The 18,963-nt window shown below is 37.3% G+C and overlaps 1 protein-coding gene across 1 annotated transcript in view; it reads left to right on the top strand.

The window, feature by feature from the left end:
- myof (myoferlin) overlaps positions 1-18,605 on the top strand; it is a 42,533-nt gene extending 23,928 nt beyond the window's left edge. The window contains exons 27-53 of the mRNA XM_073815855.1: positions 1,634-1,748; positions 1,902-2,004; positions 2,121-2,254; positions 2,363-2,533; positions 2,604-2,706; positions 3,872-3,949; positions 4,038-4,219; positions 5,626-5,778; positions 5,853-5,954; positions 6,071-6,232; positions 6,347-6,512; positions 6,588-6,664; positions 12,292-12,390; positions 12,509-12,637; positions 12,724-12,879; positions 12,970-13,061; positions 13,140-13,310; positions 13,412-13,560; positions 13,688-13,827; positions 13,913-14,001; positions 14,080-14,175; positions 14,261-14,402; positions 14,478-14,577; positions 16,355-16,542; positions 16,670-16,779; positions 16,861-17,008; positions 17,138-18,605. Coding sequence (XP_073671956.1) covers positions 1,634-1,748; positions 1,902-2,004; positions 2,121-2,254; positions 2,363-2,533; positions 2,604-2,706; positions 3,872-3,949; positions 4,038-4,219; positions 5,626-5,778; positions 5,853-5,954; positions 6,071-6,232; positions 6,347-6,512; positions 6,588-6,664; positions 12,292-12,390; positions 12,509-12,637; positions 12,724-12,879; positions 12,970-13,061; positions 13,140-13,310; positions 13,412-13,560; positions 13,688-13,827; positions 13,913-14,001; positions 14,080-14,175; positions 14,261-14,402; positions 14,478-14,577; positions 16,355-16,542; positions 16,670-16,779; positions 16,861-17,008; positions 17,138-17,176 — 3,394 coding nt within the window. The 3' untranslated portion in view covers positions 17,177-18,605. The remainder of the gene's footprint in view (positions 1-1,633; positions 1,749-1,901; positions 2,005-2,120; positions 2,255-2,362; positions 2,534-2,603; positions 2,707-3,871; positions 3,950-4,037; positions 4,220-5,625; positions 5,779-5,852; positions 5,955-6,070; positions 6,233-6,346; positions 6,513-6,587; positions 6,665-12,291; positions 12,391-12,508; positions 12,638-12,723; positions 12,880-12,969; positions 13,062-13,139; positions 13,311-13,411; positions 13,561-13,687; positions 13,828-13,912; positions 14,002-14,079; positions 14,176-14,260; positions 14,403-14,477; positions 14,578-16,354; positions 16,543-16,669; positions 16,780-16,860; positions 17,009-17,137) is intronic.
- The last annotated feature ends 358 nt before the right edge of the window (positions 18,606-18,963 follow it).

Consider the following 18,963-nt stretch of genomic DNA (forward strand, 5'->3'; position numbering starts at 1 on the left):
GGTAGGTTTCTGCAAAAACACCACATTTTGAGCAAAAAGCAGAAATAATTCCATTTTTGTGACGGACTTTTCATAGAGATCCCATTCAGAGCGATCTTTAAAACAGACACGGACATGCAGCCGCTTGCCATAGGGCAATACTTCCGGTTTTAAAAAGTTGCGGAATGCATAATAGATAATAGCGGTATTGCGGAAAGACGGAAAATCTCGTCATTGGCGGGGAAAGAGTTAAGAGCACATTAATCTAATTAAAATAACAATTGATTTCTTTCAATGATGATAAAAATCAGCTAAAACCAGACCGTAACTCTTTGTAAGTTACTTTTCTCTCGGCTGCATGAATGCTAAATGACATTCTCTAATCAGACACTTTAAAAATGTATTTAGCCTATTACAAATGTTAAAAAACGTGATTGGTATTAACTTCAGCAAAACTCAAGACATGTACATATTGTTTTGTATTTGTGTGGTGGTGTTTATTTCTACGCTTAAAGGTGCTCTAAGCGAAGTCACGAGTTTTAGACCATAAAATATTTTTGTTACATACAGCAAACATCTCCTCACTATCTGCTTGCTTCCTGTCCGCTGAACAAACTGTAAAAAAAACGCTATCTCTGTAGACAGCCCAGACTCCACAAACTGCAGAAAACACAGTGGCCAAACCTAGCACCATGAAACATAGCTATGGGGCGGTTTCCCGGACAGGGATTAGCTTAATCCAGGACTAGGCCTTAGTTTAATTAGGAAATATAACTAGTTTTAACAAACATGCCTTACTTAAAACATTACCTGTGTGCATATTGAGGCAACACAAAGGGCACTGGTGTATTTTAAGATATGTCAGTGCAAGTTGTTTTCAGTTTGGACAGCTCTTAAAAATGTTTTAGTCTAGGACTAGTCTAATCCCTGTCCGGGAAACCGGACAAAAGTGTTCAAGCCAATAAACGACAAGAAGGATTTGGTGGTGGGGGTTGTGCACGTTCATGAAAGCACGGAAGGGAGGGGGAGGGAGTGGAGTTAGCTACGCTTCGTTTGTTTGAAAACACTTCAAACATCAACAAAAAGTGATGTCTCACAGATTCGCTTAGAGCGCCTTTAAGGTAGCATATTAATGTTAGCATCAGCTCAGCCTTGTTGGGAAACATTTAAGTTAGATAATATGACAACGTGAACTTATGTACTGTACCTTTTTACTTGGTTTTACATTCACGTGGAATCCCCTGTTTCTGCGTTGCGTATCACATCACCTGTCACAACAACCAGCACGAGGCATTAATGGTGTTAGTTTTTGCCAGTAGAGGGCATTCTACTACTTTTTATTCAGATCATTAGCAGAGCTTCCCTGCTGTCTTCCCTGTTGAGTTGAGTACGCAAATAAATGCAACCGAAAAAAACTATCGGTCAGAATTTTTGCAGATGCACGATAGTTATTGTTATCATTATCGGTGCGGATTAATCTGCAAATCCGATGAATCGGTCGACCTCTAATATCAGTATAATCGGTGAAGTGGTTTTTCAGGCAATTTGAAGAAGGAATATATCACAAAACTGCCCTAGCATTATGATGGTGATGGGTGTTTTTTCAGAAAATGTCCAAATGTAGTTTTAACAGATTTTTGGGGGGATGGGGTAGTTTGCTGGTTGAGGCGGATGCTGGACACACAGAGTTTTTGGATGAGGTGTATGAGAACGAGAGCAGATTCCCAGGAGGAGAATGGAAGCCTGCAGCTGAACCTTACACTGATGTGGTAAATATATCCAGCATACTTGACATCAAATCAGGCCAGACTCTGGTGTGCCAGACTGTGACGGGTCAGACCGTTGCATGCCAGACTGAGCAGAAAACTTGTTTTGCAGTATTTCATTAAAGTTGTATGTATGATCCTGTTTTGTTTTTGCAGAATGGAGAGAAAGTCCAGAGTCCCACTGAAATTCAATGTCCAGCCGGCTGGCAGTGGGAGGATAACTGGTCATTTGATGCCAACAGGGCTGTTGATGAAAGAGGTTTACGATTACTAGAAATAGAGATTCAAAAACCTCTAATGCTAAGATGTAACTTGTGCCACCATATTGAAAAATCTAGTTTGTGTTGTGTGAGTGTATGATGTTTGTGAATTTAGGTTGGGAATATGGAGTCACTGTTGATGACATGCCCAAATCCTGGGTGGCTACTGAGAAGTTATACCACGTCAATCGTCGCAGAAGAATGATCCGACCTCGCAAAAAGATTCCTGGTGCCATAACAGCCGCTCAAGCAAGTTTATAGACTCAACATGTGTATATGAACTAGAAATTTATTTCTTTTATTTCTAGAATTTGACATGCACCTCTTAGCTTTATTTTGTTTTTGTGTGATGAGTAGAAGAAGGATGATGGAGATCCAGAGGGTTGGGAATACTCCTCGCTCATTGGCTGGAAGTTTCATAAGCTGGAACGATCATCTGACACATTCAGACGACGCCGCTGGAGAAGAAAGATGGCACCGGCTGATCTGCTTGGAGCGTCAGCCATTTTCAGACTAGAGGGGATGATGGTTAGTATTAGTAACAGTGTATTTTAGTAGCGTTGATCTTATAAAAACTGACTTTTGACTTCTTCGACAGGGAGTTGACATGGAATCAAAAGGTGAAGATAAAAGCACCAAATCAGATGTTGCTGTTAAACAGTTTGGAGCCAACACACCGATGGTATCGTGCACGTTTGACCGTGAGTGTTTACTATGAAATGCTAGCTTACTATGTTTTTCAAAGCATTACAAAATACGGCATGTGAGGTTTATCTTAAAATAAATAATAATAGTACATTTTGGCTTATACTAATATTGGAAGGTTAAAGGAATATTCCATTTTCTTAAAAGAAAAATCCAGATAATTTACTCACCACCATGTCATCCAAAATGTTGATGTCTTTCTTTGTTCAGTCAAGAAGAAATTATGTTTTTTGAGGAAAACATTGCAGGATTTTTCTCATTTTAATGGACTTTAATAGAGCCCAACACTTAATACTTTTTTTTCAACGGAGTTTCAAAGGACTCTAAACGATCCCAAACGAGGCATAAGGGTCTCATCTAGCAAAACGATTGTCATATTTGACAAGAAAAATAACAAATATGCTCTTTTAAACCACAACTTTTCGTCTAGGTCCGGTCCAGCGCGACCTAACGTAAATGCGTAGTGACGTAGGGAGGTCACGTGTTACATATATAAAACGCACATTTGCGGACCATTGTAAACAATTAACTGACACAAAGACATTAATTAGTATCAGTTGACATACAACAACGTCGGAACGGTCCTCTTTCTCAACACTTGTGAACACTGGGGCGGAGTTTCGCGTTCGTCCTCTTTGACCTCTTGACGTGATGACGTATTGCGTGGGGTCACGCTGGCGCATCACGACCGGATCTAGACGAGAAGTTGTGGTCTAAAAGTGGATATTTTTTTATTTTTCTTGTCAAAAATGACAATCGTTTTGCTAGATGAGACCCTTATGCCTCGTTTGGGATCGTTTATAGTCCTGTGAAACTCCGTTGAAAAAAACTGTTAAGTGTTGAGTTAAGTATTAAATGTTGGGCTCTATTAAAGTCCATTAAAATTAGAAAAATCCTGCAATGTTTTCCGCAAAAAAACATAATTTCTTCTCGACTGAACAAAGAAAGACATCAACATTTTGGATGACATGGTGGTGAGTAAATTATCTGCATTTTTCTTTTAAGAAAATTGAATATTCCTTTAAGTACAGTACATTGCATTATGGGACATAGAATTGTATACAAAAACAATAAGAGCAGAATGTTTGTTTTATATTTCAAACATAGACAATACCTCCAAAGAAAACTTTTTATTAATGTTGGGTTTTTGTTTTTATCCAGGATTGTACTCGTATCACCTGAGAGTTTATGCGTACCAGGCCAAAAACCTTTTAGCTCTGGATAAAGACAGCTTCTCAGGTCTGTAAGCGGTTTTGATGTTGATCTGTTACATTTCAATCACTTTCTGATTATTTTAATTTAATACGACATCTTTTTTAAACTGCAGATCCGTATGTACATGTCTCGTTCATGCATCAGAGTCAGACAACAGAGACGATCAAAAGCACCCTGAACCCTACATGGGATCAGACTCTAGTTTTTAAAAATGTGGACATATACGGTGACCCTCAGACTGTGGCTCAGTATCCACCCAGAGTGGTTCTGGAAATCTTTGACAAAGATCAATTGGTGGGTTTCATTCCTTATTTCTCTCTATTTCACAACAACATCTCTTCAAGTCGACATGAAATAACATTCGCCTCTACAATGTGATGAATATCTAATGAAATCTAACATCTAAGGGGCTTTTTACACATGGTCACTTCATGCTATTTCTTTGATCCGATAGCTATCTGATTTATTAAAACCGTTTCATTTACATCCAGACACATAAAAGTGTCTTGGCTGAATGGATCATCTATTGTCGCGCAAAATGCAAATATTCATTTCTTCACCTTAAAAAAACTTAAGACGATGCTTATGTAACAAAAGACAGCACTGAGTGTATGTTGGGCAAAGGCACACGCTGGACAGAACAGCCGGAGAATGAAACGGTGCAATGATTTACTGTACAGGTCCATGGCAGGGATAACAAAACCTTAATCCACTCATTATTTTAGATTCAAAAGTCTACTTGCTGTCACTGTGATGGGCCCATGAGGCCGTTTGACCGACAAATCAAGTCAAACAACGAATCACAGTTTCAAGTTTCAGTTTTTTTTTTCGTCATTTAACTAGCAAAAGTCTTTTCGGACAAGCCCTTAGAGGCTGTTTACACTTGCCATTAACATGCGTTTTCGTCGATCGGATCACAAGTGGACGACGTTAATGCCAGGTGTAAACGGTGTTCAAAACGTTTTGAACACGTCCACTTTCAACCACATCCAGAGGTAGTCAAAACCACTTTCGATCGGATCGCTTTGGAGTTGCGGAACGCAAATGTGGTTGAATGTGTTCGAACAGCCACACGCGACCGCCTTCTGTCCGCCAATTTATCTAATCTGAGGTATTAAACCCAAGTTTTACGTCTTTTTTGACTTCTGGCGTGAACATACGGTGAACAGCGCTATTTTTAGCCTTTCATTGATAAAACTACTGCGGGTGTTCTCCGTAGTTTCGTTTTGAAAGCGTGAAAGTTGCGCGATCCTATTTCATCAATTGCGCTGAAAATTCAGAGAAAGCTCCAACATATAAACGTGCAAAACACTGTGCAGCATGTATACTTGCTAAACAAGCAGCGGACTCCGACATAATATTCGTTTGCGTCCATATAAACTCATAATTACTCCCGCTCGTGTTTGAATGACAGCAGAGAGACTCGCCCACCGTCTCACGGACCGTCCCCTCACAGTATTCAGGACAGAAGGGGTCGAAAGTGGACAAAAGAGACAGATTTAAATACCAGGTGTAAACGTAATGTGTCTCTCTAGTCCACTTGTGATCCGATCGATAAAAACACATCTTAATACCAAGTGTAAACAGCCCCTTAGTGCATCTGCACCACGCGCTTCAGACAATTCCCTTAGATTGTTAAAATAGGGCTCAATGTTTCTGAAGTAGTAAATGTATGATTTGTAATTGTTTTACTGTGCTAGGGTAAAGATGAAATGATGGGCAGGAGTTCATGTCTGCCTGTGGTGAAGTTAAACTCGAGCATGGATTCATCTCCTAAACTCCTTTGGTATCCTGTGATGCACAAGCAGAAGCCTGCAGGAGAAGTGCTGGTGGCTGCTGAGCTCATATTGAAGGTATTCTTCATCATTGAGCGTAAGCTGATGAATGATTTTTGCAGTCGTGCCTAATAATCTGCACATTACCCTAGGGATCTGACATTGAACTTCCCATCGTTCCACCCAAAAGAGGAGATGCTCTTTATATGGTTCCTCAAGGGATTCGTCCTGTGGTGCAGCTCACTGCAATAGAGGTCAGTGTCGCCCTGTTTATGTCGCCATATTTTATTAACATGTAAATAATTTATGTATTTCTAATTTAAGTATTTGAATGTTTCTGTATTAATTGCCTTGGTTTGGTGTGTTGTAGGTTCTGGCGTGGGGTTTGCGTAACATGAAGACATATCAGCTGGCTCCAGTTACTTCACCCAGTCTGGTGGTGGAGTGTGGAGAAGAGAGAGTTCAGACCACAGTCATTAAAAACATCAAGAAATGCCCGAATTTCTCCGGAAACGTTCTTTTATTAAAAGTGGTGAGCATCTGTTCCCTTTAAAATAATTGTCACAGTTTGATATTTCAATGCAGAAAAAGTAAGACCTGTAGTGTCCAAATATTCAATTCTAAGCATTCAATTTATTGTCTATAGCTTCTACCCAAGGAGGAGATGTATCTTCCCCCTATAGTGCTAAAGGTAATAGACCACAGACCTTTCGGCCGGAAACCTGTCGTGGGACAGTGCACCATTTCATCTCTGGAGGAGTTTCGATGCGATCCTTTTGCCGTTGTATCTGCTGTTTCATTATCTTCAAAAAGTATGTTTCCTCTTTCACATTTAAGTTTTTCTTTGGAGAGCATTTAAGAGAACAAGGTCTTAATCTCTCCTCCAGTGGCTTTGATGGCAGGGGCTCCCAGAGACCTCCATGTAAACATTGAAGACAACAGAGAGCGTCTTCTGGAAGCTCAGGTACTGAAGAGCACACGTCTGACTTTGTAAGGCGCACCTGCATACACTACATCTGTGTGAATTTGCTTTTACTTTCAACCTTGTGAATTTCAGTATATGTATGGCATCTCAGCTGCTGTTGACAAAATGACCACTGCTAGTCCACTTCAAGTATGTATGGTATTAAAGCCTGAATTTTACAATTAAACACCATTCAGATATAAAGGTCAAATGTGAGATTTCTGCACTTGCACTTTATTTGGAAAAATATTTAGTTAGTGTGTAATGTTGCTGTTAGAGCATAAATAATTCCTGTAAAATGATAAAGCTCAAAGTTCACTGCCAGGCGATATATTTTCTTTAACAGAATTCGCCTTTCAAAGCCTACAGCGAACGGCCGGTTTGGACTACAGCCCTCTACTTCCTGCTTTAATGATGTCAGTAAATCAGTTTTTGACTAAACTCCTCAAACAGGAATACGTATGTCGCCAGCTAAGCTAACGGCAAGCTAAGCTGCTATCGAATCACAACACACTAAACAAACTACACAATCAGAACTCGTTACTTATTTCTGAAGGAGGGACTTTATAGAACAAGGAAGACATCAACCCGTTTTGAGCACAGTGAAAACAGCGTTATACAGATAAGTCAATTTTGTGAAAAATACCGCGTTTTACATGAACACATGTTATATTGCCCACTATAAACACAATCAGAGCTTCAAAAACACAGAAAGAACGGGACCTTTAAAATAATATAATACAGTATAGCCTAAACAGTTATGATTTTTGCCATAATTGTGCAGCCCTATCATAAGGTATTTTAATTTAAATTAACTTCAAAAACTACTAAAAGGGAAACAAATGTGAATGTGTGTTCCCCTATATTTCTATTTTAAAAGAATGGTGAGTCTTGATATGACCTGTTGGGTTAAAAATAAGTTTGGAAACCCCTGATATACAACACACAAGCAAGATTTATCAAGTATGCAGGGGAAACAGGCCGCCTTTGTGTCAAAAAACAAAACAAATATATAATGGACTTGTTTTACTTGAGAAAACATCATATTTATATGAAACTTATTTTTTTCCATTAAACTGAGATGGGTTTTGCAACAAATAGATTTTTGTTACTCTTGCAATAGACAGTGAATAATAAATATACATAGATGATTTATTGTTACATCTTTCACTTAAAGGAGTCATATTATAGGGCTAAAAAACTTTTTATATTTGGTGTATTACAATGTGTTCGTGTGGTTTATGGTTAAAAAAATCAGTATTTTCCACATACCATACATTTTTTTAGCACCTCTAAGTCCCGCCCATCTGAAACAGGTCGTTTGGTACAAAGCTCATCGTTGTGAGAAAGCGCGGTGTCAACGGGTGTGAACTAATTGGCCAGCTATCCAGTGCGTTGTGATTGGCTGAATACCTCAGTAACGTAATCGGATATATGACGCTCCTTGCCAAGTTTTGGAAGATGAGCTCCCAAAACAATAATAAAAGCCACGAGATACTATCATATTTACTACTACCTTATCAACACGAGCCTGAATCGGACCCAGAAAACACGGATGGCTAAGCTAATCGATCAACTTTACCAGCGCGATGTTAGCAGAACGTAACAGATGGTAAGGTAAGAATACTAAAACATAAACCATGTTTGCATTTGTGAACGTAGAAACAACAAACAATCACTAATCTGCACTTCTCAAATCTCGCGTTTTGATCATCATTAGGAAATGCATTAAAACACAGGCGCGTCTCTGCACCAAACTCATCTTTGAATCGTCAGTGAGGAAATGTATTAAAGATTAACTAAACCCCTGGTCAGAGCCTGACTCCACCCACTGCAATATTTGAAAAATGCAAGAAAAGTGGGCAGATCCCAACGGAGATAGAGGGGACGAACTAAGTGTGTGGTGAGATCGTAACAAGGGCGTGGTGAGCTTAAACCTGCTTACACGAGTCACAAGTTATTTCTCCGACCCAACATCCAATAGGAAAATTCAACTGCAGTAGCCACCGTTCAACCTGAAGAGGGCAGCACTCAGACGTTTTTACACCATATATTGTAGAATTGAAACACTTTATATCCAAATGTCAAAAAACTTACTAAAATCAATGAACAGCACTAATAAAGCATCATTCTTACAGATCATTAACTAAAAAAAGTTGGTTTAGGGTTTAGTTACTCTTTAAATATGAAAACATCAGCTACTTACAGGATGTCAGTGTAGTTGCAAAGTTACAATTGCTCCACTTTTTAGACGAAGCCTTTGTGTACATCCAGCGGTTGTACTCCGCGATGTTTAGAAAGTAATCCTCCTTAAAATGTGCAGCACACAATCGAACATTTGGGCTGTACTGTTCTGAAACTGTGTTGTAAATAAAACCTAACCACTGGTTTCTTAATATTTACTCTGTTGGAATGCCAACCAAAGTAGTTTTGCAACGAAACACAGCGTCTGCTCGACATGGCGGAAAAAACAATACAACAGCGTGATTGAAAGTTACACCCTCTATCTTTGCGTATATATGAGGGCGGTGTTATGAAAATGTTCAAACCAGTATGACGTCAAACTGCATGGGCGTGTTAAACGAGCCGTTTTAGGTGGCCGTGGATGAGGCTTCACGTTTAAAAAGAATATCTCTTTGGATTTGAAACTTTAATTTTTGCAACTTTACAGATCTTTTATGTGCACAGACATCATTTAACACTCTAAAAACAAAGGAAACATGCAATCTTTTCCTTTTAGAGGCCGTTCGTATCAAGTCGTGCTCAAGTTTATTTTAAATCTAGATGCGCGGCAAGCTCACTTAAATATAGACGCATCTGAAAAAAAAACTTGTGTTCACAGGCGAGTGCTTTGAAAAGCAGAAGAAAACAGCACTTCCTTCATTTTCCATGTGTTTAAGATGTTATGCAACAATTTTTTCAATAAGTGGTCAGGACACAATCAACTTGGACATAAAGCGGTGGGGACGTCAATTATGTCAACTGCGAATGTGCAAACATTTTAATGCAAGTTATCTGATTCCCAAAAAGTGCTGGTAAGGGGTGTGTGGTTAAATACACTTACTGTATTTTATAACCTTAGGGGCAGATTTTATTAACAGCTTGTGCTATTACAGACCATCCTTTGGCGTTAAACACTCTCGGGATTTACATAAGAAAAATTTAGTTTTACTTGTAAATTTAATAAAACAGGAAATGACCTACAGAAAAAGGCAGTATCTGCTTGTTAAAGGATTAGTCAATTTTCTTAAAAAAATCCAGATAATTTACTCACCACCATGTCATCCAAAATGTTGATGTCTTTCTTTGTTCAGACGAGAAGAAACTATGTTTTTTTGAGGAAAACATTCCAGGATTTTTCTCATTTTAATGGACTTTAATGGACCCCAACACTTAATACTTAACTCAACACTTAACAGTTTTTTTCAACGGAGTTTCAAAGGACTCTAAACGATCCCAAACGAGGCATAAGGGTCTTATCTAGCAAAACGATTGTCATTTTTGACCAGGAAAAATAGCACTTTTAAACCACAACTTCTGGTCCGGTCCTGAAAGCGGCAGCGTGACCAACCGATCTTAAAGGCAATAGGGAAATAAAAAAAATCACGCTAATATACACTTGTATCATAATGCAAAACACATTATGATATAACAAAATCTGGGATTACCAGACATGAACTCATGGACATGGTTTGATTTTTCAGTAATTATTAATATCTGCTGTCTGTAATCCTTGAGCCTGAAGACTGCAGTGCACTGAGAGTTTATACATTTTTGCTTAAATGTGTGATAATAATAAATAGTGCTTATAACAGCCGTTTAAATAATATCCTTTATTGAAATGAGTGGAGGCTTGTTCATGGGGTAAGGAATACTGTTTCCAGATCCAAGCGGATTGTCTCATCCCGTATCCTGCTGGAAAAAATAAAGATATATTACCAAATCTTAGCACTATGCAGATGCAACTGACCGATATTTTGTTTGGTGTTACTACAAGTGCAGAAATGACACAATTCACCTTACGAGTTAGTCGGTCTCCATAGAGGTTGATTATTTATATCCTCAGTTTACTTGCATATGGGTTCAGTTGGGGAAAGATTTGTTACAGAGTTCATGAATGATGTAAATTCTGTTTTGTGATCAAAACTCGGATTAGTAGTTGATCCTGTACTATTCATGTGGTTTTTGCATCTCCAGTTGTTTCTGGAATCATAATCATATTTCATATATATTTTTTGATTAGATATTCATTATCTGTGATGATGGCTCTCTGAATTTAACATCTGATTGTTTATTTTCAAAAGCAAATCAACATTTTACCCTTTCATCTTCTTGATTAAAGGAACAGTATGTAGGATTGTGGCCAAAACTGGTATTGCAATCACAAAACTTGTGGCTAAAATTGGTACTGCAATCACACAACTGGTGGCCAATACACAAAATGACAACATAAACATCAGTTGGGGGCTGCAACTCCACTTTTTAAATGACAATATCCTGGCCAGACCACTGTTGTCTGTGATATAAGTATTTGAAATGAAAATGATTTCTTAATGTCTAGGGACATATCAGGGCCATTTTATGATTCATTGATATACATTTCTTACATACTGTTCCTTTAACTTCACTTTGTGTGCTGGGTTTTTATGAAACAAAGTATGAATTGAATGTTAGGTCACCTAATAATAAAGATTTTGTGAATTACCCTCATGTCATTCCACAGCCGTAAGACCTTTGTTCATCTTTTGAACACAAATTAATAAATATCATATTAAATAAATGTTACTTGGGCTTCAAGATTTAGGTTTTATAGTTCATATACTGTAATCCCTCTGTGGGTCTTGATGTATTTTATGAAACGTTTTTAGAAACATTTCATCCACTGATTTTTTTACATCACACCCTGGATATACAGGACAGGATGTATTTAAATAAGAATAACACATTTGGAGCCATATAACAACTTTTTGGTATAATTATTTGTTTGTTACATTGTTTAGTTGTTTAGTAGAAATTCCTATTTACCTGGACTTAACTCATCTTTCTCTTCTATAAGACTGTATAATCACAGGTTAGGGTTTAATAATGGGTTTATCTTTTTACAAATGTCTAACTTGAAATATTTTTTGTTCCATGTGTGTTCTTCATGGTGTGAAAATGTTTTCTGCAGCAAGAGAAGGTGAGTTCTGTGTTTAGTCTACGAGTTTTTCACTTAAAGTCCTCATAAAATCAAAACTGCAATATTACATTAAAAAACAAGAATGTTCAGTGTTCATTGTAAACAATTTATCCGTGTAGGTCATTACTTTTATAAAATTCACATGTCCTCATAAACTTTAATCACAATCTGAAAATGTACTTGAGGCGATCGTTCTCTGATGACGTCAGTTTGACAGCTTGGTCAGCGCATCCGTTAACGTATTTCTGAATAAAACGCCTACAATTCACAGTGGAAAACACAAGCCACACCCGCTATTTTCTTCACAATATATAATGTTTTACTTGGATATACATCACAATATGGAAGTAAAGTCGATTGCAACTTCCCGTCATGGGGACTTTAGCAAAGCTTTACAATCTTTTCTCAACATGAGCATCAGATGGTCTGAATCGGGTTTGCTTTTCAGGAAAAGGAGACGGTTGATTGGTGGAGTAAGTTTTATGCATCTATTGGAGAGAGTGACAAATGCCGCCCATACCTTGATAAAGGTTATGACACTTTGGAGGTAAGTTGAGTTTTCCTTGGAGCACCACCTCCTAATGCTTTCCAATGTTTTGAGATTTTTCATTTAAACTTTAAATTTGACAAGATCTGCTGTTTGACCACAATTTTCTCTTTTTAAGGTGTATAAACATGAGCTTGAAGACGTGAAGGAGTTCATGGGGTTTACAGATTTCTGCAAGACTTTCAAATTGTATCGTGGGAAAAATGACAGCGATGATGAAGACCCCACAGTGGTCGGTGAATTTAAGGTGAGACATTTAAATTTGTGTTTGATCCATAAGACATTTAATGTGTGTCCACAGCACGTGGTGATTTTAGATTTGTTTGTGTATAGGGCTCGTTTAAGGTCTACCCATTGTCCGATGATCCAGATGTGATACCTCCACCCCAACAATTCAGAGAGCTGCCTGACAGCGTCCCGCAGGAGTGTGTGGTCAGAATCTATGTGGTACGGGCCATGGAGCTTCAACCCAAAGACAACAATGGCAAAGTAATGTAGTATTGTTCCCCTTAAGAAAATCTCAAAGCAAATATAAGTTCAAAGTGCTGTTTAATAAAATGGGAAAACACTTTTTTTCAGTGTGACCCTTATATCAAGATCACATTGGGGAGAAAGTCTATCGATGACAGAGACAATTACATACCAAATACCCTTTCTCCAGTGTTTGGAAGGTAATGTCAAAGATAAACTAAATATATGCTCGGTTTTTTTAGATGATCAGAGTTTCACTGTTTCATGTCTTTGAACAGGATGTTTGAAACGACCTGCATCTTCCCTCAAGAAAAAGACTTGAAGATCTCCGTCTATGACTTTGATTTGCTCAGCCGTGATGAGAAGGTCGGGGAGACCGTGATTGATTTGGAAAATCGTTTCCTCTCTTACTTCGGGGCTTACTGCGGTTTACCACAGACGTACTGCATGTGAGACCCAAACCGTGTCACTCAATGAAAACTTGATAATTTCTTGTGTTTAAGGGCATTGGGAGAGACATTAATGATTGTTGTGTTTTTCATTTACGTAGTTCTGGACCAAACCAGTGGCGCGATCAACTCAAACCCTCTCAGATTCTTCAACATCACGCACGTCTGAAAGGACTGAGTCCACCCAGGACCGAAGACAATGGAAACACGTTAACCTTCGACAGTCGACTCCATTGCCTCTCTGACTTTGGTGATTGGCGTAACATTTTGTTCTTTGAGCATTATGATGTTAAAGGACACCTATAATGCCCATTTTTACAAGATGTAATATACTACAGTATATTAAAACAATGCATTATAACAGTAATGTTTTTCAGAAACAAACAAGGAAATCCATCAGCACCTGGGTCCTCCGAGTGAACGGATTGCTCTGCATGTCCTCCGAACTCAAGGTTTGGTTCCAGAACATGTGGAGACCAGGACCCTGCACACAAGCTACCAACCAAATCTCCCTCAGGTTTGATTTTGGCCTTTATCTCCCTGTCCCGTTATACATTTTTTTGGTCAATAATCTACATTATTGATTAATCTGTGTTTTATAGGGAAGACTGCAAATGTGGGTTGACATTTTCCCCAAAAGTCTTGGACCTCCTGGACCTCCTTTTGACATATCTCCACGCAAGGCCAAAAAGTGAGAAGAAATGTTTGTTTTAGATGCGTTCCTAAAGTTTGTGACTGATGAGAGTCTTACGTTTAATCTTTCTTTCAGGTACTTTCTACGTGTTATTGTTTGGAACACAACCGACGTTGTTTTAGATGAAACCAGCGTTACTGGAGAACAAATGAGCGACATTTATGTGAAAGGGTACACAAAAGATTTTTTGCTGACTTTACTGCTGATATTCATAGCATTTTTTGGTGATTTAATGTGTTTGTACATTATTGATTAGGTGGATGCCAGGTATGGAGGAAAATAAACAAAAGACAGATGTTCACTACAGATCTTTGGATGGGGATGGCAATTTTAACTGGAGATTCGTGTTTGGATTTGAATACCTGCCTGCAGAGCAACTCTGTCTTGTCTCTAAAAAGGTAATGGTAAAAATTGACCGGAACTTTCTATGAAATGTATTTAGAAATATTAAAATGTTTTTTTCTATACAACAGGAACATTTCTGGAGTCTTGACAATACTGAGATTAGGATACCACCGAAACTGATTGTTCAGATATGGGACAATGACAAATTCTCTATGGATGATTATTTAGGTGAGATACGCGTCTGTGTGAGGCAATTAAACTAAACTTTGTCTCAATAGTTTATAGTGCATTTCTTTTTTTTTTTGTCAACCAAACCCTCTTGATCTAAATTATTTCTTGAAGAAGCCCCTGACAATTTAACTTAACATTTTAAACATTTTTAATAGCACGTCGCATGCTTAACTTGGAAAACATTTAGTTTTTATCAGTAGTATTTTACATAGTTATTGTTATTATTACCTGTTATTTGACCTTCATTGTTTTATTTATTTATTTATTTTTGGTGCATAACACATTTTCGTACATTCAGCTCCTCAGTTTTCTGATAGTTTTGTGTAATGGTCATGACATTGAGATTAAACAAATAAAACTCATCTTTTTCTTTAAATTATTTATTTACATTCTTAAGTTTTTAATTGTAATTAATAGGTTTTTTTAGAACCCCCCTGAAATTCCCTCACGAACCACCAGGGGTTTTTGAACCCAAGTTTGGAAAACAGTCATTGTTATAGTCGGCATTAAGTGGAAGTAGCGATTGTCATTGTCTTACTTTCCCAGGTTGACGTTTATCCGAATAAAACAGCTTCTGAAATGAAAATGTGGACTGGTAGGATAGGGCTGGACTTGAATTCGTCCATCGAGAACTGATTGGATCGTTTGTAGTTGGGTCATGTTGCTATTTGCCAATCAATGCAAGTTCTTTTTCTGGACACCTGCCATACCATATGACTGGAAGTTAAGAGAAATAAAGTGTTGTTAAAGGAACAGTATGTAGGATTGTGGCCAAAACTGGTAATGCAATCACACAACTGGTGGCCAATACACAAAATGACAACATAAACATCAGTTGAGGGCTGCAACTCCACTTTTTAAATGACAATATCCTGACCAGACCACTGTTGTCAGTGATATAAGTATTTGAAATAAAAATGATTTCTTAATGTCTAGTGACATATTAGGGCCATTTTATGATTAATTGATATAAATTTCTTATATACTGTTCCTTTAACTTCATGCAGTGCTGTGCAGACCGATCGGTGGCAGTGCTTGACAGTTAGAAATTTTGTCTTGACTTGAGCTGGTGCTGAAGGCATGTGAAGTATGGTTTTAAAGTACTGCGAGAACATTTCGAGAGTAGTCAGCTGGCTTAACCACCGCTGCCAGAGCCGCTGCATGGAGTTCTGATAATGTGACAGCTTTTTGTGATTGGTCGCCTCACTGATGGCAATGATCTTAAGCGCTTCACGTTTAATCCAACCTTCAGTCCACTAATAAACATTATAAATGTATGTTTTTATAACAGGTAAAACTTGTTAATATACCTGAAAATGTTATATTGTGTCATGTTATAAAATAAAAATTAAAAGAAGCAAAAGACCAAACTCTAATTCACTTTATTCACAAAAAAAGAAGAAACACAGCGCACATGTCACTACAGCAAGCAGCAGGTGTCCGTCCTCCCTTGACTACAAGCAGCAAACCTCACTATTCAGTCTGCACAGCATGAACTCAAACACACCTATAGTTTCAACGAGATTTGCGTCTTGTGTTGCGGGCACATACTTTTTTTTTTAAATAATAAAGCTCACAGATAAGTCATTTGTAAAAAAAAATACCACAATATTCTTAAAACAAATGACAGTTTTTCAATTTTTTTGCGACTTTAAGTTAAACTTTAATTTAAAACCTAACAAATGGTTTCTTGTCATGTTTTGTCTTAAAAGTTTCTTTTAAGTAATCTGTTACTTGCTTTAATATTTAATCCAATGACATTTTTTCTTAACAGGTGCTATTGAACTTGATCTCCACAACCTCATCAATCCTGCCAAATCATCAGAGAAATGTAATCTTGACATGTTACCTGATGTGCAGAGCTCTCCAAAATCAAACCAATCAAAGTCCCTTTTTGACCAGAAGTCAGTGAGAGGATGGTGGCCGTGTTATATGGATAAAGATGGGAAGAAGGAACTGGGTGTAAGCACAACTAATGCACAAAATCTTCATTTTTTTGCTACTTGAAAGCTATGACTTTGATAGCAAACATTTAAGAAAGCCATTACAGAAAAGAGTTGTGTTCACTTTGTTTATTTGCTGGTTTCAGGGGAAGGTTGAGTTAACTGTGGAGATAGTGAATGAGAAAGAGGCAGATGAAAGACCTGCTGGAAAAGGCAGAGATGAGCCCAATATGAACCCAAAGCTGGATCCTCCAAAGTAAAACACTTCCCACTTTTGAGATATTATGATCGAAAACAGAAAAACACTCAAATGAGATTTGTTTCTTTGTTTTCTCAGGCGACCTGAAACCTCGTTCTTTTGGTTCACCAATCCATGCAAGACCTGCAAGTTCATTGTGTGGCGTAAATTTAAGTGGCTGTTCATCGGCCTCGTTTTGCTCATTTTAGTGCTGCTTTTCCTTGGAATCTTGCTGTATTCATTACCGGTAAGTAAGAGATCTGAGATCTGTTAATTCACAAACAAAAAGTTTTAAAAGTTTGCATTTAAAAGTGATTCTTATAAGTTTTGAGTTGTAATTTGTAATCTTTTGTGTTGTTTGTGTTTTTATTTACAGAACTACATTTCTATGAAAATTGTAAAACCTTACCAATGAGATCCACGGGAGTTTGATTTTATTATTCATGCAGTCATCAAGAACACGAATATGTTTGCTATAAAATGTTAGTTTTTTTAATAATGTACACATAAATCAATACAGTGTTTACTCTTTTGTGTTACGTTCGGCTGTTTAGGGATTCACTCCTGATTGCACTTAAGCACATGTTAAACTTTAATCATGCATTTAACACTGTAGTTTTTCCAAAAATTAATGATATTTAAAGCTGTTTGTTCACAAACCATGAAGTGTTTCTATTGTGAAAAATGATTAATTTTTATTGTATTAAACCCTCAGATGATTTTAAGGTTTAGTTGTTAAGGAGAACAAAATTAAAAAAAAAAGAATAAAAATTTAAATTGTGTTTCTGTTTTTTCAATTCTTAAGTTTTTTTTTTTTTTTTTACTTAATTCACATTAAATTATAATGTAGAACCATAACTTATATAGCGCACTTCTATCAAGTATTAATAAAGTCGAAATGAAACAGAAGTAGCGATTGTCTCATTTTAAAGATAATTTTAATATATCCAGAAATCAGCAGCAAGTGTGCTAACTCACACAAAGAAACCCTCCCACATAACCCCAATCTTATACAGTTTACATTGGCTCCCAATTAGTTTCCGCATTCAATATAAAGTTCTGCTCACTACATTTAAAGCTCTCCATGTCCACAATATATCACAGATCTCGTTCACACATATACCCCTGCCTGTGCACTTAGGTCCTCTGACTCTTAATTTATTAGAGGTTCCTTGTTATAGGCTAAATCTATTGGTGGTAGAGCCTTCTATATTGCGGCTCCCAGCCTCTGGAATTCTCTCCCCCAGAGCTTTCGAGATCTGGCGTCCTTACAGGATTTCAAAACTAATCTGAAAACGTATCTTTTCACTTCTTGTTATTCAAATTCTCAAGTGCATTTGACATGGTTTTGTGTTCTCTAATTTTCTCTTCTGTATTGTATGTACCATCTGTATTGCTCCAATGTACTTGTTGACTGGGATGTTTTTATGTTTTGTTTCCTTTGGTGTATGTGTATGCTTACGTATAGTGATGTTTACTAAACCGCCTTAATTCTGTTTGATTGTACATCTCATCTTTGTAAAGAGTCATTGAGATTGTTGAAAGGCGCTATATAAAATAAACTTATTATTATTATTATTATTAAAGAATGAAACAAAAAAAAATTCAAACCCAAAATTATGCTTTATTTTTAATTATGCAAAATATTTATTTCACAGCTGGTTAGTGGAGTGGAGATTAGGGTGTGTGGAAAACTGTGAAACACACTTAATAAAGTTCAGCCAATTGCATTTATTTCTTTGTTATGCCTTTCAAAATCAAGAGATGTCAAGTTAGTCAACAGCACATTTCAACATTTACTGAAGATTTGAAAAGTAATAAAGGGGTTTGTGATGAATACTGAATAGTTCAACTAATTGTCTTATTGTACGTTGTGAGACGCAAAACAGGCTCTCCTTCAAAGGCTCTCAGCTCCATTTCCTCCGATGAACAATGTCATTCAAGTTCCTGTAAAAATATTCAACTCAGAAGAAAACAAATGAATACAAGACAAATATTTATAACCATAAATAAGGAATAAAGCTCATGAGATGAACAGATACATCAAAAATGGTTAGGGGACGTTTAAAATCAATGTATTTAAATATTGTTTGGCAAATATTGGCACCCTCCCACCCACATAACAGGAAAGGACCCTAATTATAATGGTATTTATTAGCGATTCATTTTGGGGGGGAAATGTGGCCTTTACATTTGATTTTT

This window comes from Paramisgurnus dabryanus, chromosome 1 (genome assembly GCF_030506205.2).
Source record: "Paramisgurnus dabryanus chromosome 1, PD_genome_1.1, whole genome shotgun sequence".
NCBI classification, from domain to species: domain Eukaryota; kingdom Metazoa; phylum Chordata; class Actinopteri; order Cypriniformes; family Cobitidae; genus Paramisgurnus; species Paramisgurnus dabryanus.